This window comes from Atractosteus spatula, chromosome 5, assembly GCF_055471065.1.
Source record: "Atractosteus spatula isolate fAtrSpa1 chromosome 5, fAtrSpa1.hap1, whole genome shotgun sequence".
Lineage (NCBI taxonomy): Eukaryota > Metazoa > Chordata > Actinopteri > Semionotiformes > Lepisosteidae > Atractosteus > Atractosteus spatula.
Window position 1 is genome coordinate 15,922,712 of NC_142710.1, and position 24,065 is coordinate 15,946,776.

The 24,065-nt window shown below is 45.8% G+C and overlaps 2 protein-coding genes across 5 annotated transcripts in view; one reads left to right on the forward strand and one right to left on the reverse strand.

The window, feature by feature from the left end:
• Nucleotides 1-20,356, forward strand: part of kat6b (K(lysine) acetyltransferase 6B) — a 42,751-nt gene extending 22,395 nt beyond the window's left edge. For 3 of the 4 annotated variants that reach the window (XM_088915649.1, XM_088915648.1, XM_088915650.1), the window contains exons 6-17: nt 370-502; nt 1,958-2,937; nt 4,909-5,030; nt 5,547-5,659; nt 5,776-5,917; nt 7,827-7,988; nt 8,639-8,732; nt 10,769-11,000; nt 11,900-12,059; nt 13,084-13,362; nt 15,872-16,157; nt 16,615-20,356. In XM_088915649.1, the coding sequence (XP_088771775.1) occupies nt 370-502; nt 1,958-2,937; nt 4,909-5,030; nt 5,547-5,659; nt 5,776-5,917; nt 7,827-7,988; nt 8,639-8,732; nt 10,769-11,000; nt 11,900-12,059; nt 13,084-13,362; nt 15,872-16,157; nt 16,615-19,058 (5,147 nt within the window). In that variant the 3' untranslated portion in view covers nt 19,059-20,356. The remainder of the gene's footprint in view (nt 1-369; nt 503-1,957; nt 2,938-4,908; nt 5,031-5,546; nt 5,660-5,775; nt 5,918-7,826; nt 7,989-8,638; nt 8,733-10,768; nt 11,001-11,899; nt 12,060-13,083; nt 13,363-15,871; nt 16,158-16,614) is intronic. The other variant, XM_088915651.1, reaches the window with a different exon arrangement.
• dusp29 (dual specificity phosphatase 29) lies at nt 19,129-23,686 on the reverse strand. The gene is made up of 4 exons (XM_088915654.1): nt 23,539-23,686; nt 22,644-22,888; nt 21,341-21,561; nt 19,129-21,041 (listed from the first exon to the last, which is right to left on the reverse strand). The coding sequence occupies exons 2-4, from the start codon at nt 22,817-22,819 to the stop codon at nt 20,794-20,796; spliced, it is 645 nt and encodes a 214-aa protein (XP_088771780.1). The 5' UTR covers nt 22,820-22,888; nt 23,539-23,686; the 3' UTR covers nt 19,129-20,793.
• Nucleotides 23,687-24,065: the final 379 nt, after the last annotated feature.

Here is a 24,065-nt window from a genome sequence, read left to right on the forward strand (position 1 = left end):
AAAGGCCTGTGGTTTCTGTCTCCTAGGACAGCCTAGAAAGATGTCTTCATAGAGCTTTTTTCTATTTCCTATCATTCTGCACATGTGGAATATTCAAGGTTTCATGTTAAAGCTTGTGCTGCGTCGGGAAAAAAACGACCTGCCGAAAAGAAATTACGTAATCGTGTTTGACAAAGCTATGCGAAGGAAGGCGAAAGTATCCGTCTTGATAGGGCAGTTGCAAAAAAAACATTTTACACGCAGATATATTGAAAGTTACATCCTGACGTTGGATCGCATTTGTGCTCTGTTTAGCATTTTAAAAATTAGAAATGTGTCCCTAGCAGCGACAGAGTTTCCTGAATCGCTTTCCTTCCAACTCTTCCCCAGGACTGTGGGTCTGTCAGGTCTGCAGGCCGGAGGACAAGGGGAAAAGGCTGCTGCACAAAAGAGCCGCCCAGATCAAACGGAGATACGCCAAGCCAATAGGAAGACCCAAAAATAAGCTCAAACAGCGAACAATGTATGTTATCCTCCACCTTCTGTCCTTAAATTTCTAGGCTAAACTTAGAAGGTTCAGCTGAATTAATTTGTACCATTAGCATTTCTGTTCCTTGTCCTTGTAACTTTTTGGGTCTGCTGTTCCATGCACAGAGCAGGTGAGCACAGATAATGCACAGACACCCTTTCTCATTGGCACAGCTCCACATTACATTTGGATGGGATTAAAACCACTGTGCTGTATTAACTAGGAGGTGTAAGAAAAGGTCATTGATAATATCAAAATTTACTTTAGTTTTTATCTTTGTGATGTGTTGTAGGATTGTAATGTTGGTACGTGTAATGCCTTGCTTAGGAATTAATTTTGCTCCAGTTGCATCTTATTAAATCTGAAATGCTCTGTGTTGCAGATTATGTAGATAAAGGTCTTGTAAAATAAGTCCATTCTTTTCCCTGAACCTTTCCGAAAGGGCATTTATACTTCTCATGACCTCCAGGTCTTTGCTTCCAGAACAAGTGTTTGAGAGTGAATCATGAACATATACTGGCTCTGCAGTAATAGATTTTCTCCCTTGTAGGTGAACAGATGAGCTGTTATGATCCTGCTTGTTAATTAACCATTAATCTTACCGATCCTGAAGCTTATGTTGTATTAACAGTTTATCTCAGATGTCTTGAAGACAGCACATACATAGAAAGCGATTTGGTTTTTTAGATAAATTTAGACTCAATACAGAAGTCTTCCCCTGGCTTTTCATTAACCGAAAGCCAGATTAGTAATTGCGTTACTCATTCATGCCTCCTGCAGTGCTCTTCACGAAGACCAAACGGGAGTGCTGTTTGCAGGGACCAATACTCAAGTTTTTGATCCGAGAACCTGTGCTTTGTACTTTTTACCTTTCTCCCCTTAAGCCTCAGAACAGCATTTTCAGTCTTCAGACCTCTGTGCCTCCTTTCCTCACTGCAGTCAGTGCTGGGAAGAGTCCAGGCCAGGGTCACATTAGGCTTTTTCTTCTGAGCACAGCACATTCGTGCCTACTTCTGACTGGCATCTAGCTTTCCGCTGTAACGAGGGGGGAAAAAAAGACCTCCCCTCACATGGTTCGTTATAGATGCGCTGCTCCCCGATTCATTGCACTCTTGCGCACAGAGGAGCATCTTGATGTGTTAATTGATGGTGTCGGCTGTTTTGACACCGAAAAGTTATCGGCAGCTGCGTGTTCTTAATTTGTCAAAAGCCTGAAATCCTTGTTTGCAGTCGCTGTCGGTTGGTCGTTTTTATAGACGTGATGTTTGGGTCACAGCCTAAATATCTTGGGGTTTTTCTCATTCGCAACTGGAGTTTTTTCTAGCATGGAAACCAGCTAGTTTCTAGTTTGGAAACCGGCTAGTCATACGCAAAAACAAAAAGATGGCCGTTCGTTTAAAACGCTGACCACCTTTCTTGACTTGCTCTTAACGTTTTTTTCGCCCTCAGGTCTGTAACCAGCGCAGAAGGAACCCTGATTGCACTGGCGGGCAGGGGGTCACCTGGTAGGGGTCAAAAGATTAAAGTCTGTACCACACCTCCATCTGGTCATGCCGCATCCGTGAAGAACACGAGCAGCAGATTGGCCGTCACAGACCCCTCTTGGGTGGCCGTCTCCACCTCCTCCTCCACCACCACCACCTCCTTCTCCTCCTCCTCCTCCTCCACTCCTCTCACGCCCACATCCTCCTCCACCTGTCCGCTCCCCGTTAACAAGACCACCAGGGGCCTCATCGACGGCCTCTCTAAATTTTTCACGCCGTCGCCCGTCGGCCGCAGGTCGCGGGCCGAGACGGCAGACCTCCCAAAGCACTGCCGACCGAGGAAAAAGGGCCTCCAGAAACTGTTGTGCACTCCTCGCTCGGGCGCCACGGCGACCGGTACCTCTCCCCAGCTCACCCCCCCGCCCGCCGCGCTCCCGTCCCCTCCTCCGCGACCCGGGCAGAGCCCCGGTTCGCAGAAGTCCGGCAGCAGCTCCGCCTCCGCAAACTCCCCCCAGAGCTCCTCCAGCCAGTCTAGCGCGCCTTCCCTTAGCAGCCTCTCCAGTAACAACCAGCTCAAGGGGCTGTTTGACGGACTCTCGCACATCTTTGCCGCTCAGGGACAGTCGCGGAAAAAGGCGCACCCGAGCTACGCTCCGCCCAGGCGCGTGCGGCGCGAGCCGGATTTGTCTTCCTGTCCCCAGCTCCACGGGAAGAAAGAACTGAACAGTAGGCTAGTCTCCCACTCCGCCCCCGCCCCCGCCCCCGGGTGGGGGGTACCCAGAGGATGCACTTTTAAGGCAGTGGTTCATTTCAAACGAACTTCATTCCTCAGAAAGCACAGGATGCTAGGCAGATTAAAATATAAAGTGACCCCTCAAAAGGGGACCCCCTCACCAGGGAAGGGGAGCTTGGCAGCCGGAAGAATTAAGCCCGATCAGCATCATGGTAAGCAAAGGGTCACAGCGCCAACCCCACCTGCCTCCCGTCAAGTGCAATAATCTTTGTCGCGCGCCGTCTCAGCTTTTCTTTTTCCTCTCTGTCTTTTGCTCTTCCTGAACTCGCGTAGCGAAGTAGCTCAGCTTTCTCGCCCTCTCTCTAATGTCGATTAACATCTAGAATGTGTTCTCCAACTAATCCTGCGCCACCAGTTTCATTTTCCTTTGGCTTTCTTTTGCGCCTGCAGAGGCCGCGGCACCCCCCCCCCCCCCCCCCAACGCTTTCCTAGTGCATGGCCAGCCCGTGTCTCTGCGGCTCCCCTGCAGCCGCCTTGCCCATCGCGGTCGCCTTCCTGCCGCTGCTCTCTGGGTCGACCCTTCCCATTCCTCTTCCCAGAATCCCATTCTCACCCTTCCACCACCCGCTCTCAGCTCTCGGCAGATTGCTTCGCTCGTTTCTCGACCAGTAACGATCTAAGCCTTTTCTTGTTTGCTTCTCCCTTCTATTCCCATAACAAAAAAATAAAAGCTTTGGCCGATTTTCAGCCTGCCAGTGGATTAAAGGGGTTAAAGGACACTTAATCCTAACAAAGGAAATGAACTCTGAACTGTTAGCATATCTCTGTAGATGATTTTTGTGTATGTGTGTGTTATTTCAGTCAGTCCCTGGGTCTAATAACCTTCATATCTTAATAAAGTCCTCTTTAAGGTGCCATTATAATTACATAATGGGATTAGCATTTTTAATATACTCACTCTCATCATTAATCCCATTAACAATAAAAACATTTTATTAAACTGTAGATCTGATACATTTTAGTGTCCGAGAAAGTGATCAGAGAGCTTTTCTCTGGTTTTTAAATGCATGGTTTGGGTATAAATTTCAAAGCATTTAATCTGCAAATTAAGTTCACTTTCCAGGCGAAGACTGGTCCTGGAAATTGGAGTAAAGAACATGATCTTCTGTAATTTAACGACACCTGTGATTAAGAGTCAAGTGTTGTTTTTTTTTGTTCCTTTTCTTGCCTTTGATTTGAAGAATTAAAAAAATGAAGGCTATTAAGCATTCAGTGACTGCTTTACTGAGATTTTTTTTTTCGTGGGTTCCTGGTCTGTTTGCTAATGTCTTTAGAGATTAATTTGCAATTTTAGAGCCCTCAGGCTGTACTTTTTCTTTCTTTTCAAGAGTTGTTCTGGGAAATACAGATACAGTAGCTGTGTGTGTACAACATGTAGGAGTTGATAGGAGTATGATTCAGTGAAGTCTCCATTATTAAAGCATAGTTAACTTTTGGCACCAAACCTTGGATTTACCTAACAACTCCAAAACAGTAGGATTGCAATGCATTATATGGTCTCTGAACAGCCATCCCATTGCTATTAATTAATAAAAGATGAGGTTGATTTAAAGCTAATAAACATGATTTGTGCTCGTACATATGCTGGACTTGTTTCGGTTTTACTCCAGCGAGAAGTCTGTCTTGACCAGGGCCATGCTGGTTTCTCACATGTGGATTCGGGGAAAGTGCTGGCACACGGAGATTAGTTTAGCCTTCATCTCAGGAGACTTTTCTTAAAGTGTCCGTTTACTCCAGTTCTGATCGTCCTCCTCCTGGGAGGCTAGGCGTTCTGAGAAGCGGGCTATGTGTTTGAGCGTTCCTGTAGCAAGGACTCCTCGTGTCTGTAGCATATGACTGGAATTAGCGAGGAATACAAAGGGAAGAGTCTATAGCTAAAGGCTCTTGCATATGCTTTACACATGTCTTACCAGTTGTATCTCGTTTGATGTTAGGACTAATCCTTAACGAATTTATACGAGTCTGTTACGCAAGTGGACGTTTTTTTGGAAACGCTGAAGTTCAAAGATCCTAATCGAATCAAAATGAGCCCCCCCCCCCCGGGGGGTTTTGCCCGAACCCTTCGTGCGTTTCTTTGTTCCGGTCTGCGAGCCGTGCTCTAATGAGCTCGTCCTTGTGAACAGACGTGGAAGGCACGAAGAACCTGAGGCAGGAGGCCCCGGACGCGGGGGTGGCAGCGGCGCGGGAGCATGTCACGGAAGAGGACTTGGAGATGTTCAAGCAAGCCCAGGAGCTCTCGGTGCAGGTGGGGAACCACGTCGGCGAACGTCGGACTGCGAGCACGTCGGAGGGGTTCCAGTCGGGTGGGCGCCCTTCAGCCCATATCTGGCCCGTTTGGTCGTTCATAGCTAATTAATCCGAGGATCTCGCCAGGGTCATATTTCCCAGGATGGCTCGGTGACATAAGCAGTAACGGTAGCATGGTCCCGTGAATAAAAGGGTTGACGATCCTTCCGGACGCTTTCCCTGACAACATAGCAGTAACAAGCGGCCCGTGAATAAAATGGAACGTGTCCGGAAGGATCGTCAACCCTGACGCCTGGCCGGAGTCGCAGTTCCCAAGAGCACCCGTCCTTTGCCGTGGGGGAGATGCGCTGTACATCAGCCTTCAGCTTTTCAAGGCCTTTCTGACTTGAAGGTGGAAATTCGTGGGTTTTCCGTATGTTTATTGTACCCTTCATTTAAATACGACTGAAGCATTGCCTTCCATCTACCTTTCACTTGTTGAAAATCCTCTTGAAATCCTTTGTTACTTTCTCAGAACACCAGCTACTCAGGCGGTGCCGACTGTGGCCGCTACCCAGCGGTTATTGAGTTTGGGAAGTATGAAATCCAGACCTGGTACTCCTCGCCTTATCCGCCTGAATACTCGAGGTAAGCGCGCTCGGGATTTGTGCCATATTTCCGCGTTCCTGCACGGCCTGTTGGGAAAGGCTTTGGGTCACTGCTGAAGTGACGTTTGCTAACCTGGCGACTTGTGTGTTTGACAGATTACAAAAGCTTTACCTGTGTGAATTCTGCCTCAAGTACATGAAGAGCAAACACATTCTCCAGCACCACTCGAAGAAGTGTGGGTGGTTTCACCCACCTGCCAATGAAATCTACAGGAAGAACAACATCTCTGTGTTTGAGGTTAGTCGAGCGATTTTGAAATGCGTTTTATGCAATAGTGCCCTAAGTAATTAAGACATTACAAAACATAAGGTTACAAGCATGTGTGCTATTTTTATCTCGGTTGTCTTTGGAACTGTTCTACAGATTACTAGATGATATGTACACTGTGTGTACTGGCGATAAAAATGTGTTTCTATCTCTCTATGAAGTTCTATGAATAGAAGCTCTAATGACTCAGAGAGAAGATTGTTGTCCTGTATTTCTGTAACTGGGACCAACCTGATAGATTTTCTTCTGTCTGATTATGTTCATACGTTTATCCAGTTCTGTGGTTATTTTGCTCATGCTTTTGCTTTCCACCTCTGAGACTGGAACCAGTATGAATGTTGATCTCCCAGTGAAAGCAGCTTCCACTCCTTATCCAAGACCTAAAAAAATCAGTCTCAGAAAACGTACCTCCTAAATCCCGCATCTTTCTTTTTCAGATATAGTCTTATATTAATATAAAAATCCATTATAGAGAGCTCCCTTCATCTTAAATTGGTTAGAATATGCATTATACAATAATTATCATTCTGAAGTATCCTCCTATAGGACCTCATCCTCAGCTCCAGGGCAGCATCTCTGCACAGCGGATCAGGAGGACGAGTGAGAAATCGCTCCCCGTTTGAATTAATGGGGAACTCTAGGGTGGGCCGATGGCAGAATCTAGCCAAGCTCCTGGTGATTACACTTAAGGGCAGACTGCTATCCACAGGATTATCAGTTATCAAATAGTCAGGACCTCAGTTTAAAGTTTCATCCGAAGGGTGAGGTCGTCCCGGGTCCCCATGCTGGTGCGTTGGCCTGGCAGCTGTGGTCCAGGGTGTACAGCGCCACCTACTGTTCCACCAACACCAATTACAGGAGCCACCTGTTTTTTTTCTTGGAGGTCCCTCGTTGTCTGCTGAATGTATTATTATAAAATAGTATTGTGAGCTCTTCGTTTTGCTGTTTTTATGTGGTAAAACAAGTGTGAGGACTTCAGTACTGGTGAGATTTTACCCCCAGTTAAGCGCAGTGCCATCCTGGGTTACTTACCAGTTTTTATAGTTCAATAACTTTTTTTCTAGGCTGACCATTGTGATATTATGTAAAGTTGCGATCGCTGTTGGATTGTCGCATTTTAGGGTACAAAACATAATTAAATGAAACAAAAACATCTTTGGGGATCCTGTCTGTATGATTTTTCTCAAATGTCTGAACTCCTATTTCTCCCAGAGACTGGGTTGGCCCATGTCTTTGTCCATGTCTCAGAGGATTCTGAATACTGTTGTCGGGTCCCCTCGTAGGCTGTTCTGTTCTAGACTAAAAACCTGTCAGTAGAGGACATTCCCTTGAGCTCCGGAATAGACCTGACTGCTCTTCTTTGTGCTAGAGCTGCGCTCTGTTCTGTAACGTGACAACCCAGTTTGTACACACTATTCTAAATGAGGCGTTAATAGTGCGCTATGCAATTTGAACAATCTTGGTTGAAGGTTGACACTTTTAACTACAATATATACCCTGACACTTTTAACATTTTCCTTTCCCTTTTTTAATTGCTTCACCAATGACAGTAATGTAACATCTCTTATCAGTGACCTATAAGATGCGTGTTTTTCGTCTTGCTCCCTCTTCAGTTGGGAGGATCTCCAATGTAAGAGGATTTAACAGACAGTTAAAAGAAGGAGCACGAAGATCTGATGGGAGATAACATCAGTTTAGGCTGTTGTGGTCACTATAAGTTTCCTATTTTTAATCTTTAAATTTACCCTAGAAATTGAGCTGCTTATCTATGTGCTCGACTAGTCTTGTTTTTGACAGCTTGGAACACATGAAGAAATGTGACCTTTATTCAAAATGAAGTAAAATAAACATTCTGCACTTGTGTTGTTCTTGCCTTTAGGTTGATGGCAATGTCAGCAAGATTTTCTGCCAAAACCTCTGCTTGTTAGCCAAGCTGTTTCTTGACCACAAGACTCTGTACTACGATGTTGAGCCGTTCCTCTTCTACATCCTCACTAAAAACGATGAAAAGGGCTGTCACCTGGTCGGATACTTCTCGAAGGTAAAAACGCCCTCTTTTTCGTTTAAGTTGACGAAGGTTTGGGGAGAGAAAAACACCCCCAGTGTTTTGCTTTCGGCACTGTTCTGAAGGCAGCTTCCAGAAATCAGTCCTGCCAGAGCACAGAAAGTCTAGAATACATTTCTGAAGAGAAGGAAAACAAGATTTCGAGTCCGTGAACAGCAGTCGGGTCTGGAAAGGAAGGAGTGATGCCGAAAGAGGTCTTCGAAACCGTTTCTCGTTTTGTTTGTTTAGCTTCCAAGGCCACTTTGGCTTTAGTAGTTTGTTTAGCGCAACTGAAGAAAACATTCCTTTTTTTTTTTCTTTCAGATAATGAATAACGCATTGTTTTGTTTTTTTTTGGTGAGGGGGGGAGGGAGGGCTGGATGAAAATGAAGGAAATAAAAAGGTGCTGATGACAGATGGCATTTGTGTACAGCTTTTCTGAAAGCACTCTGAAATTTGCACATAACCTTCTGTAGTACTGACTGCATGTCCTTGTTCTAGAGGGTCTGAAGAGAGGTGGTAGAATTGTCTCGTCAGGGCCTTGTCTCACAGTGGCTGTGTGTGAGTGTGCGCGTGTGGTTGCTGACAAGGGCAGTGCCCGTTTCTGCAGTGCTTTGACTAACTTGATCTGTTTCTCCTTCCCTCAGGAAAAGCTTTGCCAGCAGAAGTACAATGTCTCCTGCATAATGATTATGCCTCAATACCAAAGGCAAGGATTCGGCAGGTTTCTTATCGATTTCAGTAAGTTTCCTTAATGTATTTAAAACCATGATAAACTGCACTTAGCTTGATATTTCTGATGCAGTCTTTAGCCATCACCGTCTTGTTCATGCTATTGATTTTTTTCATGCGTTTTCAGCGATGCATACATTAGTGTTTCAACTCCTTGGGTTTTGTGTAGAGTGTCTGCATAGCTTGAAGTGTGTTTTCTGGATGCATTTGTGCATCTTAAGCTCTTACATTCGAGCGAGGAGGTCTTTCAGAATTCAGTCTGGAGGTAAGTGCTGTGCCGTTGCGGTGCCCCAGTGAGCCAGTTGTCTGCGAACTGTTAAACCCTCAAGCGCTCGTAGGCTGATGGGACCTCCCTGTCCGCTTGAGAAACGCGCCGTGTCCGAGCGGCTGGCCAGTCCCGGTTAGCTGCAGCTCTCTGGTTCAATTTGGGAGTTTTTTTTTTTCCCCAAGGAGGGTGGAGGGATCTGGGATGTGTGTATTTGGAGCTCTTTAATGAGGCATTTGATTTTTCTCCTGTGCTGTGAGAGCCATTCAGATAGTGCGGGGGATCCTGGATATTGAGAGGGGGGAAATAACAAAGAAAGGGATTAGGAGGATTGAGTGCTATTGAGTCCCAAGGTTTGAGAACTCTTCTATTGAAAACTGGGGGCTAGCTAACGGCAGTCGACTTCAGGGATTATATCAATTTTCTTGCCTCTTTCATATGTATTTGTATTTAAAGAACAGTTTAGTGTTAGTCATTTCACTGTGGAAGCCACTAAACTGTAATTAAAATAATACAGCTGCACTTGCTTTAGGGTGCAGGGGTGTATACAACGGTCTTTAGAACAGTAAAGGTTCTTTTATATAGGGGGTACCCTTGCCTGAATGGGTGTCTTGTTAATTTCTGTGTAATCTGTCTGAGAATTTGGAGAAATCCACTTGTATAAATATCCTTTCCTTGTCTGGTGCAAGTGGGTTTTTTTATAGAAGAGAGGAGCCCTTAAGCAGTAAATTCAACCTCCTTCTGGTTATTTTTCATCCTGAAACCTTGCAGGCACATAAAAATGCCTGTGGCAAAACCTTCACTCTGACTCACAAGGCAGTGACATAATCTGCTTTTCAGAAATCCTTCCTGGCAACTTGCACAAGTGCACCAAAACCACTAATAGCTACTAAAAATGCAATTTAAAACCAGGGAATACAAATAAAGAACAATAAAAATGTATGTTTATAAGACAAACAAAAAAGACCAAGGATATTTTTTTCCTCTGTGGAAGGAAGCCAGCTTTAAAGTAAATGGTTTGTATAGTCTCAATCTTAAATAGTGTCTGTCTATATAAGAGATTAAAACAGATTGTGAAATGCAGAGGATAGTCTTACAAAATAACTGGCCAAATGCAGATTTCCTTCTCCAGCCAGTAAATCCTACTGTCCTAAGGTCTGGGCTGCACAGCTGGACTGTGTATCTCTTCTAGTGCTGCTTGATACAAGCATGCAGAGCAGTTTGTGTGAGTGAAGTCTGTTGTAGTGAATGTTTAATGGCTGTTTTATATTTCACATCTGTTAAACCTACAGGTGTGTTTAGAATTTATCCCCACCTTTAGGTTTTTTTAATTTTAGCTGTTGAGCAGTTCTTCGATTTGTTTTCCTTAAGCGCCAGCTGTTTAAGTACCTTTCACTGGGCTGTGAAAATTTTGGATTTCTGTTGAAGCAACTCTGACTGATGAGGAATAAGACGGCACACAGCCTGCAACTGGCGTTTCAGAGCACTGTGAGGTTCTGAACCTCACACCGTCGAGCTACAGGGTTCACATGAACATTCTAGGTGAAGTGGCTGGGATTCTGGGCCCGTAACTGGAAGGTTGTGGGTTCGAATCCCAAATGAGAAGCTATTGCTGTTGTACCCTTGAGCGAGGTACCTCACCTGAATTTCTCCAGCAAAATGCCCAGCTGTATGAGTGAGCTCAAATATAAGATGCTTTGAATGAAAATCAGCTGTATAAATAAGTAACAATGGCCACCTTACAAAAAGTTTTTTTTTTTGTGTGTGTGCGTGTCTGTAGGTTACTTGCTTTCTCGGCAAGAAGGACAGGCGGGGTCTCCAGAGAAGCCCCTGTCAGACCTGGGCCGCTTGTCATACCTGGCTTACTGGAAGAGCGTCATATTGGAGTACCTGTACCACCACCGGCACGCCCGGATCAGCATCAAAGGAATAAGCAGAGCGACGGGGATGTGTCCCCACGACATCGCAACAACTCTGCAGCATCTCAATATGATCGAGCAGCAGGACGGCAGGTGAGAGACCCTGTGTTTTTAGAATGTGAGGAATACATCACGGTATTTGCAACTGACGAGAGCCATGAATGGTTACTATGTTTGCTTTCGTTCATCTTTTTTATAATCCTCCCTTCCAGTGCGGTCTAAAATTATTTTGCTGTTCCAAGAACTCCAGTGGAGTTACTGAGCTCTAGTGCCACTCTCCTCCTCGACTTCTGATTACTGCCAAAACACAGCAGCTTTCTTAGAAACCCAGAGTGCTTTTCCAAACATCCACTTTTTTCAAATTATATAGCAGGCAGAGAACTTTTTTTTTTTCCAGTATCGGGTAAAGAAAAAAGAAAGCATGCCTTGCGCCTTTTGTTGACTGTGACTTTGTTGTGTGTAGGTTGAGGGTTAAATTACTTTCTATTTTGTATTTGTTGGAAAAGGCTCCAACACGCACTTGAGTGTGTTACTGGAAGCATCTTGTTCTTTTATGCGGGTGCATGATACAGCGAATATCCCAGATCGGCTGATTTTATAGTCTGAGGAACATTAGAGATGACAACCAAGGGGGAGCTCTTCAGTTAGTAGTTAATTGATCCCAGGACCTTATCCGGCTGTTTCGTGAAACAAGCCAGGGTGTAGGCTGGGCAGCTTGTTCCTCACTCGGGTGGCAGAGGAGAGAGGCAGCAGTGTCTCTCTGAGGCGTCCTGCCCAGTCAACCCCCCCCCCCCCCCCCCCCGTTCTCTGTGTGGGAACAGGCAGGGTCTGAATCCTGAACCGCCGTCTGTATCGGTACTGTGCCCAAACCGCCAACTCCTTCCCTTTAAACATCAGCTTCTGCGGCAGTGAAGGACACATCGGCCTCGAAGAAGAACCCGTGCCCTCCAGAATGTTTTAAAATGGCCTTTTTTCCCCCCCCTTCCGTGAAGGTTCGTAATTGTCCGAAGGGAGAAGGTGATCCAGAATCACGTGGAGAGGCTGCGGGCCAAACCCCGGCTGAACGAAGTGGATCCGGAATGCCTGCGGTGGACGCCCGTCGTGGCTCCTAGCGCTGCCGTCTCCGAAGAGGAACGGGAAGCGGAAATGGAAGTACGTTCCCCGCCACCGAGGCTCCACGTCCTTCCTCTGGTATAAAACGAATGCGTGGTGCGGTGGGCGGTCAGCTGAGGCGCCTTTAAGAGAGGTGTTTTTTCGGCTCGGGCGCGTGGTCAGAAACCCCATGGTGGCTCTGCACGGGTGTAGGGCTTCCTGGTTCAGCGTGTGATAAAGCGTGCGAGGGGGTGGCGTGAGGACCAGTTCGTGCTGGGAACGACGTCAGGGGGGAGTTAAAATGCATGTTTCCCATGCATAGCCCCTGTATTTGTGTTCTGTTGGCAATGTGTCGCGTCTGGGCCCTTATTTTGGGCACGATAACTGTGTGCATTTTTATGTCCCATCCCTATTATACAACAGCGGGCCTAGTCTTAATAGGAGAGGCTTCTGTGTTCTTTAGGACTGCAAAATAACCAACAAAGCCAGTGATTTCTAATCACAGTATTAAAGTAATGTACAAAGCTAAAACTTTTGTCTCTGAAGAACATTAATCCATTCAGTTTCGTTGAGACCCACGTAGAAAGTCCTTATACTTTTTCAACTAATATTGAAGCCAGGGATGCATCTGGATATCAGCAGTGGAATTTGATTGCTTTGTGAAACGTTTGGTAAACGACATGCAGACATGTAGACCTTCCAAAAGTTTGTAACTTCTTTTCTCCCCTCCAAAGATTTGTGAACTTCTTAAAAAGACCAGTAGAGTTTCCCGGAAATAAGGGCGAGATCAAACCACATTCTGAGCAGGCTAAAATGCTCAGTGTCAGTATTCATGTAATGCAGTGCAAAACGGCTTGAATACATTCACTACATTATTAATAGTTGTAAATATTCCATGAAATGTAATCTGCTGTGGTTGCTTATCACAACTCGTACTGCGAGACCAACGGCTCATCATGGTGCAATCTCCCAGTTTAACAGGCCTTTAGTGATCATGGGGGGGGAATGAAAGTTGAGCTAGATTAATCCAATTTCCATGGGCTTGATAATGTAAATGCTGAGCTGCCGCTTTTTTTCCCTTCAGGCGGAGCGCCTAATGGAACGGGCTAGTTGCTGGGAGAAGGAGGAGAAGGAAGCCTATGCCGTCGCGCACACTGGCAGGCAGCAGGCCGCCAAGGTCCCAGGCCGGGCTCCAGGCCGCCAGCCTCCTGGCAGGCTCTCCGCCGCCGCCGCCTCCGAGTGGCCGGCGCCGGAGACGGAAGAAGGCAGCGAGGAGGAAGACGAGGAGGACGAGGACGAGGGCGGCGATGCGGCGCCTCCCATACTGACGAAAGCACACAGCGTGCTTGGCTTTAAGAGGAAGGTGAGCAGAAACACGCCCAGAGGCCCGGGGTAGAATCGCCACACTTGCCTTCAGAGCCGCAGGATTGGTTGCTTTAGTGAGTCCACCATAATGTTTCAAAGCAGGACTGTATAGCCATACAATACACCATAAAACGAAATACACCTTATACTTTAAACTACGATACTAACGTACCCAAAACTGGAATTGGTTAGCATTAATGTTCTGGAATTTTGCTTTTTTAACAGACGTGTTTCTGTTGCCCATTTGTTGGCTTTGTTGGTGAATGTTTCGTTTCATGGCATCTGAAATTGCATTGCCAGCGGTGAACTCGAGTCTGCGTCTTTTCTGTACAGAGGCAGACTGTGTCCTCTCCTTCACTGGAATAGCAGTCCAGCTCCTGGTGCCACCAGGCCATGGCTCTGCAGGCATTAGGTGGAACTTCACATCCTCAATAGATAAAGGCTTACAATCGCGAGCGCTAAGTGGTAATCCAGATTAACCAAATCTATATATTGATCCAGTTAAATCTGTAGGAGCTCAGATGGAATGAAACTGTGTGTGACTCCTGTGACTGACTCTCCTGGAGCAGGAGTGAGTCTAGGTGCTAGAAAATAGACAGTAGTTGAGATCTGAGTATGATATGTTAGACACCAGGCTGAGTATCATCTGAAACTGGCCAGTAGGCTTCCCAGAACCTAATGCTGCACAATTCACATAGAAACCCCTGAGTGTAAGAAGTGTTTGAGAAAACAAGGTCTCTGATAGGGTCTAAGCATTTATCTGTGGAGTTTTCATATTCATTTGTGGTTTTAATCTTTCACACTTCACTGTTTCAGTATGTCAGTGCACATCAAGGTCTTTCCACGTGATTGACATGATGGAAATATTTTTGAAACATCGTAAAATCCTGTTACGGTAATTTTAATGTTTCACTAAATAAGTGGACTGTAATATACCAGTTGATGTTTAAAGTTAAAATTACTTACTTCATATAGGAGTTATTTGTACATGAATATCACAATGTTAATAGTGCAATACCAATTGTTTTGCCATACATTTAAATACAAATGCTTTTGCGGTAGTTTTATTACACCACACCTGTCTAACTCATGTTGAAACCTCCAGATTTGTCGCAGCTTGTGCTGCTTAGAGAAATTGAATATTCTGCTTCAGAAAACAATCATTTTAAACTTTGAAATCTTTAAAAAATGTTCATTTTCTTCTCCCGGAGCAGATGATGATTGCTGGTCACTGTTCTGTTTTTTGTGTCGAAAGTTAGTGATTTTCTATGGCTGTCACGGAATTCTGCAACCAAATGTGATTTCAGCATTGATTTCTGTGAAATCTATGAGGCTCTGACGGGCCGTTTTTTCAGACTGAATATTGTGCAGTCAGAATAGAAAACTATATTGGAAGCATAATCAAAATACTCTTGCTTAAGTTAGACTTTGTTATTTTAATTTTATTAAAGTAAGAGCGACTTATAAATGTCAAGTTACTGTTCTGGGAATCTGATACCAGCTACACATTTGTGTTAAAGCTGCAACTATTGCTTCTTTAAAGAAATGTCTGTTAGAGATGCTTGGTAAGTCCACTAGTGACCAAACAAGTTAGTCAAATCGCCTCATCTCATTTGTCGCCTTTTACATGGTCTCATGGTGATATTAAGTTTTTTTTACGGAGTGAAAACGGTCCCTATTAAGAGAAGTGTTTAATTGGCTCCCATTTGAAAACCATGGCTTTGGTGTGATCAAATTCATTGCGCGTCATGTTAAGGTGGGATTTTTAACGCCAACCAAGCAGTAGTCGCATACGTGTTTCGAGTTTGTGTGCTGCTGTTGATCTGGTGAGGCCTTGAGATCTTTAGACAGGTAGGTTTCTGCTGCGGTTCTCTCTAAACCGCCGTGTAGCTGTTTCTTCAGAAATGTCACGGTGCTGGCAGCTCTGAGCAGATGGAAAGTGGGTGAGGGAAATGTGGTTCAAGCAAAAGGATGAAGTGATTGTGTGGTGCTGCCCTGCCCTCTTGTGATGAAAAAGAATATCGCTGCTAGTTCTCACTCTTTTATTAAATCGAATCATCAGTGTTTTTTTAATGTGGAATTCGGAGATCAAATATGCAGCACTTTGTAAATTCAGCTTCACAGATTCGGCTGGAAGAAGGTGCATGAGTGTTATTGTGCATGTTTCAAAGGACTGTTAGGAATCGGAGACGCGATACTGGGTACTGTTAAAGTGTTGAACCATAGCATATAAATGCCATCTTCTGTTAGAGAAGGAGTTTATTCTGTTTCAGCGCCCGATTCTTTCCCTTTCCTCGAATGTCTGCCCTCCCTCATGCAGTTTTGCTCAATTGTCATTTGCTTTATTTAGTGATGTAAGTTTTTTTTTTTAAGGCCTAGAAGAGAGCAGTTCTTTTACTGGCTTTCAAGCCACATGTGGTTGTAGCTTTGGTCAGAAAACCAGCGTGTGGTTATGGGCCTGCGGGCGCAAGGCTCACCCTGACTGTGGTTTGTGTTGCTGGTTTCAGAGGGCCCCTGTCCCCAAGAGGAAGAGAGGGCGAAAGCGCCGCAGGGTCAACGGCAGCGTCACCACGGAGACCATCTCCGAGACCACGGAGGTCCTGGACGAGCCCTTCGAGAACTCGGACGAGGAGCGGCCCATGCCCCTCCTGGAGCCCACCTGCGAGGTGGCCGAGGAGCAGCCTGTGAGGAAGGCGGCCCTGCGCCGCCGCAGCAGCTGGCAGAGGGGTGGGAAAGCTGAGGAGAGCGACGACCGCGGATACAGAACGGATCCCGGAGAGGAGAAGATGAAAGGTGACGTTCAAATCGGATCCACAACCCCAGTCCTTGGGAGAAGTGTTGAATCTGTCTGTCTTAAGTCGGTTTTACCTGTTTCTTTTGGCAAATAGATCTAAGTTTTTAAAGCGTCTTGGAATTGCCAGACATGAAAATATCTGTACTGAAATCTTTAGTAAAAATTTGTGGTACCTGCAAATCTCAAAGGTTAATCAGGATATAGTAGTGTGTTTTAAATATATCCACCCTTTATACCAACACTGTCTCCTACACTTCATTACAAGTCATTATTGTACAGGAATGGTGCAGAGGATGGTGGCAAAATGCATGAAGGCACAGCCCTCATTCCTGCAGAGGTGCCACTTCGAATAAGTTTTCATGTAGCAGATAGGTCTTTCTCACGTGTAAGCTCTGTGTCCTTTTCATATGAGAAATATGAAAACACTATGTTGCTGACCCGTCTCTTTCTTTATAGGCTCTAGAGGGCTGGTGCAAAAGGAAGACAGTCCTCAGCCCGTGAAGCGTAAGAAGGGCTGGCCGAAAGGGGTGAAGCGTGGGCCCCCCAAGTGGAGACTCAAGAAGGAGAGAAAGATGGGGTTCAAGCTGAACCTCTACACGCCCCCAGAAACCCCGATGGAGGCTGACCACCAGATTCTGGCAGAAGAAACCAAGGAAGCCCAGGACAAGACTCCCCCCATAACAGAGGAGGAGAGCGAGCCCTGCAAAGAGATGGAGCCACTGGACACAGACCTCGAGAAGCTGCTCTCCGAGTCGCAGAGTCCCGAACAGCTGCTCCCGAAAAAGCAGGAAGACTTTTTCGATAAGCTGGGCTCTCCAGAAGACGCCTACAGCCACGACGAAGGCCATGAAGACCCCGACCCCGCGGACGACGACCACGAGGAAAGTGAAAACGCAGTCGAGGAGCAGCAGTGCGCTGAGCGTGCGGAAGAGCACGAGGAAGATGACGACGAAGAGGAGGAGCCTGTGCATAATGAGGATCACGATGCAGATGATGAAGATGATGGCCATGTAGATTCCACTGAGCTGGAAAAGGAGGAGAGCAGCGCGGAGACGTTGAAAGTGCAGGTCGAGTTTCAAGAAACTTTTTTAGATGCGAATGCTTCGAATGGTGAAGCAGAAAACCACAGTGATCAAGCTGTGAACTGTAGCGCAGATCTTCCTGCTGACCTAGACGGCAAGATCCAGGAAAACGAGGCTGACTCGGATCACCTGCCAGATTCCGAGTCGGATGACGAAAATCACAATGACCTGGACCACAAGGAAGGCGATTCCTTCAGCCCTGTGATAAAGGAGGATCACACAGTTTGCGCTGAAATCGACTCTGAAACAGTGCAGGCAGTGCAGTCCCTCACCCAGGAAAACGAGCAGGAGAACAGTTTCCAGGATTGTGTGGAAACACAAGAAGCCTGCAGGAGCTTACAAAGCTATGCCCATGCTGACCAAAGTCCTCAAATGACCACGATTGATGACTGTCCGCAGTCAGATCACAGCAGTCCCATGTCATCGATCCATTCTCACCCCAGTCAGTCTGTTCGCTCTGTGAACAGCCCAGCCGTTTCCGTTTTGGAGAACAGCTATACACAGATCAGCCCTGATCAGAGTGCTATTTCAGTGCCCTCTTTACAGAACATGGAAACAAGTCCAATGATGGATGTCCCTTCTGTCTCCGACCATTCACAGCAGGTTGTAGACAGTGGATTTAGCGATCTTGGCAGTATTGAGAGCACAACAGAAAACTACGAAAACCCTAGCAGCTACGATTCCACATTGGGTGGAAGCATTTGTGGAAATAACTCGTCCCAGAATAGCTGCTCGTACAGCAACATCTCTTCCAGCAGCCTCTCGCAGAGCAGCTGTGCCGTGACGCAGCAGATGGCCAGCATTAATGGTAGCTGCAGCATGATTCAAAACAGTATTAACTCTCCGCAGAACTGCAGCGTCAAATCCCCCCAGGGGTGTGTGGTCGAGAGACCCCCTAGCAACAGCCAGCAGCAGCTGCCGCCGTGCGGCATGGCCACCAACTTCGCATCGCCCATGCAACTGGCCGACATCCCGGAATCCGGCAACCCAAATCTCGGGATATACGAAAGGATGAGCCAGGGTGACTACGGAGGCGGGCATTATTCGCAGCCATCGGCGACGTTCAGCCTAGCGAAGCTCCAGCAGTTAACCAACACCCTCATGGACCATCCATTGCCTTACAATCATTCAGCTTCTGTCACATCCTATGCAAACAGCGTGTCCCTCTCTTCGCCGCTCAGCAGCACGGGCCTGGTGTCTTTATCCCAGTCTCCTCACCAAGTGCCGGGGGGACCCCAGGCACAGTCCACGATGACGCCCCCGCCCAACCTGACGCCCCCGCCGATGAACCTGCCCCCTCCTCTCCTGCAGCGCAACATGGCGGCCCCCAACATCGGGATCCCACCCTCCCAGAGGCTGCAGACGCAGATGCCCGGCAAGAGCCACCTCGCGATGCGATCGAAGTCGGCCCCGCTGCCCCACCACCAGCAGCAGATGTACGGGCGGGCTCCGCAGTCCGTGGCCATGCAGGCGCCCGCCAGGACGATCGCGGTGCCGCGGATGAACATGGGCGTGAATCTCATGCCTGCCCCCGCTTACAATGTGAACTCCATGAACATGAATCCCCTCAATGCAATGAATGGCTACCGAATGACCCAGCCGATGATGAACAGCAGCTACCATGGCAACCACGCGTACATGAACCAGTCCCCCCAGTACTCTATGCAGATGGGAATGATGGGAACACAGCCATACTCCCAGCAGCCCATGCAGGGCCCGCCGCACAGCAACATGATGTACAGCCCGGCGGGCCACCATGGCTACATGAATACGAGCATGTCCAAGCAGTCTCTGAACGGCCCTTTCATGAGACGTTAATCGGGTGGCGTTCCTTGCGAGTTCGAAGTGCATATCCCTCTTGTAATGCACAGCTATGCCTGGAGCCCCGTTTTCTCTTTTTCTTTTTTCGATTTTGTCCGTTTTAGAAAACCAGCACTTGGTATGAATGAATGCAACGTTTTTGTTTTTGTTTTTTGATGGCCTAATTCAGAGCTTTGTTCTGGTTTTTGTTTTGTTTTTTTAAATGGGAAGCCTTACGTCATGTCGTAAAAAAAAAAAAATGAAGATTTACTTTTGGGATTTTGCGTTCTTATCCTTTTAAATGAGTGCAGCCTGCGATGCAGAGCTGTAGTGAAGGGAGGCTTCACACTGCAGTGGGGTTGCAGCCTGTATGTTGGAGCCATTTAATGTGCCTCTGCTACAAATGTAATGTTTGGATGTTGGAGCCTTTTAAGTGTACCTGTCCAGCAGTACTGAAGTTTAGTTTATGTTCCATACTTATGCCTTTATATATTTAAATTATTGTAAATTTGTTTTATTTTTTGTAAGGTGACACTTAGCATGCTATGATGTCTTTGTTAGTGACAGTGCATTAAGTAGTACTGTACAAGTGTTGTGCTTAATAGCAAGCCATTTTCAAAACTTATGGCCTTGATTAGGTTTCCCTGCAAGGGGAGGAAGATTAAACTATATTTTTGTTAATTCTAATACTGTAAAAAAATTGTAAACTTAGTCTCGTTTCAGTTGTTCAGTTTGAAAGGTTTTATTGCTAATTGTGTATAATTGAGTACCTTTTGTAACAAATTTCCTTGAAGGAGGCAGCTTTTCTGTTTTATAATGCAAACTGATTACTGTCTACATAATGAAGCATATCTCAGTGTTTGTACCCATACAATTCTAAAGCATTTCCAAGAACAAAGTCCAGAAATGTGGAGGAATTAAAAAATAAAAACGTAAATTTAGTCCAAAGTTGCTATTTTATGAAAATGCCTTTAAACTTACATTTTCATTCCATCTGTAGATTTTTTTGTATCTTTATAAAATGTTGGATTTATATTTTACAAAAAAGCGTAGAGCAGTAGCCTGTGAATAGACCAAACTAAGCTAACAGATCGCATGTAAAAAGCAAAATTGTATTTGTCTGTTTATATTGCTTTTTTGTAGCCTTTGTACCTGTACAGAGTGACTGGTTAGGGATGAGAGGGGACATGGATATGTGTACAAAAATAGAAAAGAATGACAGTCTTGTATTTATGAGTTATCTTTTTAGTCAGTCACTTAAAAAATGCTGTACATTTTAGCATAAAATAAATTATGATGAGCCATTATTGGACTGCCCTTATTTGTAATCTGGCTTCTTTCTGAAGAAACATTGTGAACATTTCTGCATTGCTGTGACAGTTTGGAATCTTCATTCACATGTAAAAGTGCACAAAATCATCGTAATCGTGAATTGCAATTGCACGGCCCCGATGTCAAGCACGTAGTAGTTTGTGCACGACAGCATTTGGGTTACGTGATGTTCCGGCAGTCTCTAAATTGGTGCTGCCAACACATTCATACCTTCAGCCTGTGACCATTCTCCTGGGAGCTTCTTGAAAATGTTCTAAAACTTTTTCACGAGACATAATTGGATAAGAAGCATTTAATCCAATTCTGGCCATACTTTTTTTTTTGCCATTATCTATGCATACTTCCTTCCCGTCTTTGTTTTCAGAGTATAAAGCCCACAAAAAATAGACCCCTTCTGTAAAAATTATTGAAAATGAAGTTGTCATTTTCCTTGCTCATCGTTTTCTCCATTCGAGGCTGTGCCTTCTTTTAATTTTTTCCTCTGAAGCTGGAGATCGATGTCGAGCTGCCTGAGCTGTTTCAAAAACCCACGGTTGGGCAAAATGCACCTGTGCTTGATGACGTGATTAACGGCGTCCACAATGGTCATGTTCTTGTAGATCATCAGGTAGGCCAGGAAGAGCGTGGCTGAGCGACTTCTCCCCATGACACAGTGCACCAAGAGCTTGTCTGGAAGAGAAGGACAAGGCAGGCTTACATGTGGGTGTGTGTTGGTATAGCTCTGTTGCTCCCGCTATTTCTATTTCCGACGCGGATAAACTGATAATGAAATCCCAGTTTGAATAACAATCTTTCACCTTCAAGCAGGTAAGAAAATGCTGAGCTGCCCAGCTATGGAAATGTCATTACCTCTGTGCAAAAAGCAGGTCTTCATCATCCCTAGCAATGTTTACCTTCATTGCATCTGCATTCCACACGGCTGCATTTCCAGACGTGGAAAGATAATCATATTCTTATTTCTGTCTTACTTTCGGGTCTGCTAAGAGCGCCATCGATGAACTTGGCTGCAGGGTAGAAGAATTCGCTGAGGTTGAAACTCGGAACGTCATCAGCTTCGACGCCGTAGTATTCGATGTTTATGTCGCTGTAATATTCGGGTCCTGTGCTGATGTTCCACTTGCCAGCGGCCGCGTTCAGGATGTGCGTCATGCCCATCTTCTCCAAGGTGTACCTGTCCAGGGCCGTCTTCCTGCAGGGAATATCCACACACCTGTTCAATGCCTCATCTTCTGCCTCGACATTAACTTTGTGCTGAAAAACGTAACACAACCTCTTTATACTGACACTTGATTGATCACCAAAAATAGTTTCCAATGGAGTTTAATTTCATGACCAAACTCTGTAATGAATAGGAATGGATTTGGCAGCCATTCTTAAGGTACGGTTTCATGCCTTTCATCGCGCTGAGTTCAAAAGCAGTGAAATGAAACTCGGGATCTAGCCAAGGTTTTGTAGTGTGAGAAACTGCCTAATATTCCATTCCTACTCCCAACTATTAAATACTTTTCCTGAAGACATTCTTGAGATCAAACAGTGTGAAAGGATGTTTTGCATATGGAAGAAAAAGCACATAAGGGCGAGTTGGAATCTTTTAGCATTAGCATTACCTAAAGCTATGGACATTCTTATTGAATTACCCGGGGTTGAGCAAATTATTGTTTCACATTTATTGTAATGTGTTTCTAAATGAGTGAGATGCACATTGAAAAGCTGAGGAATGTGTCCAAGCCTGAAGGACCAAGCTCAAAGTTCAGCATCCAGGACCATAGTGGGAGTCTTGAGAGGGGAAGCACCCTGAGCCACTCGGCACCCTTGAAGAAGCTGAAACACGAGCAGGTCCTGGTGGAGTGTTTTAAGAAAAACTGGGAGAGAACTTGGTATCTCCTGAACTGAAAACGGAATGGCAGTGGGGCTCAGCTTCCTAGCCCTGTGGTCTCTCTCCTGGAAGAGCCCCTTCCCAAGACTCTCCGTGATCTCTGGGGCTCGCTGCTGGGCAGTCTGGGTAAGCTGGGTACTATTACCCCTCAGTATGTGTGGCGCAGATGGGCTGCCTGCTGCCTGGCAGGAGGAGGCATGCTCGCACTCTAGGGAGAAACCCACTCCTTTGTCCAAAAGAGGTTGTTGCAGTGTTTCCATCTCCCTCCGCTTTTACTGGGAACGGTATTGAGCCGCGGCCAAGAGATTCCTCCTGCCGTCCTCGGGGTTTTAATCCTCCTCAGTCAGGATGGGATCGGAGCGGTGCTTCTAACCTTAGCCAGGCTCTCCACTTACTCGTCCCCGATGTAGACGCCGGGCCACACCTCGTTGACGTGCGTGTATGCCGCGGAGCCGTGCCAGAACAGCCTCTCCAGCTCGAAGGCTCCGGGGGTGGCGTAGTCGCTCTCGGGGTCCACCTGGACGGCGGCGTACGCGTTCTTTTTCTGAGCCCGCAAGCCGTGTGCAGCCATTTCTCTACAGAGGCCCAGGGCTCTGCTCTGCTCTCTTCCCTTCTTTTCCTTCTCTTCTTTAAGCCTCACCTAGAAGGGAGAGTTCATATTAAAACATTTTTAACAAAATAACTTTTGGGAGATCATGCAGGCAACACTTAGTAAGGCATTGGTCCTGCTTTCCAAGACAAGTTTTTATATTGTTGTTTCCATGTTGTAAATAGTGCACATCCTCAGGGTACTGGACCTAAATAACTGCCCTTTATTAGCAAACTACAATAGTTCATATTCATTAGTTTTACCCGTGATCTTCATTTTCATTGAATTTTTTTTCAGGCATTGCTTGGCTGTATTTTAGACTCAAAGAACTACTTACTATGAATAACTATGCTACAATCAACAATAACGTCACCAGAGACATTTCAAGGTGAAAGAAGCTTAGGAAAATTAAGAAGGGCCATTGGAAATGGCGAAAGGGCTTTAATGTTCACAAAAGTGAAAATACAAAAGTAAAACCACAATTCAGGTTCACACTACATGGCTAAAACGTTTTGCGATTACAGCAAGATGAAGTACAAGAAATATCTTATTTTAAATAAGTCTTTAATCTTATTTAAAATCACAGTTTGTTTTTCAACTCTAGTGTTAAAAAGTCAGAATTTTAAGATGGGAGTAACTAAACTACTTTTGTGTCTTTCCCCTTATTCTAATTTAAAAATGACTCTTCAGGTCTTCCTTACCTTCAGCCTGTTCTGTCAGACGGCACTCGCCACATGCTGCTGTGAAAAGCCAACTGGAAATGATGCAGTCTGAACAGTCCTGGTGCCGGACACTGAATGTAATGATATTTTTAGGGCGTTGATCTATGGGCTTTGACCTCTGCTGCGTGTTCCCAACCCTGCATGGAGAATCCCCACATGTGCCAAGTCTTCACATACCGAGCCCCTGAAACCCTACCCTGACTCCAGCTACAGCTCTCTGTGGCACTGACCCTGTGCCGTCAGCTCTACAGGAATAGTAGAGGGTTGTTTATCCATGGAAGGATAGGTCTGGTTACTGAAACAGTTCTGGACTTATTGTTAAGGTCTTGAATCTACTATCTGCTGATACTTAGGGTGAAGGGACGATTGCTGCATGAAGGTGTAGAATGGTGTTCTGGGTGCCACAGGATTAAAGATGACTGAAGTCACTGGGGTTTTTGCTGCAGGCCTCCAGCCTCTCAGACTGAAATGCTGACTCATTCTCCCGCTCTGACTGCAGCTTGCAG

What these genes read in the sequence shown, in the direction of transcription:
- dusp29 (XM_088915654.1), bottom strand. Translation starts at nt 22,819, where the DNA reads ATGGCTGCACACGGCTTGCGGGCTCAGAAAAAGAACGCGTACGCCGCC. An exon ending in GGCGTCTACATCGGGGACGA is followed by an intron (nt 21,562 to 22,643) that starts GTAAGTGGAGAG and finishes TATTCCCTGCAG; the next exon opens with GAAGACGGCCCTGGACAGGT. An exon ending in CGCTCTTAGCAGACCCGAAA is followed by an intron (nt 21,042 to 21,340) that starts GTAAGACAGAAA and finishes CTTCTCTTCCAG; the next exon opens with ACAAGCTCTTGGTGCACTGT.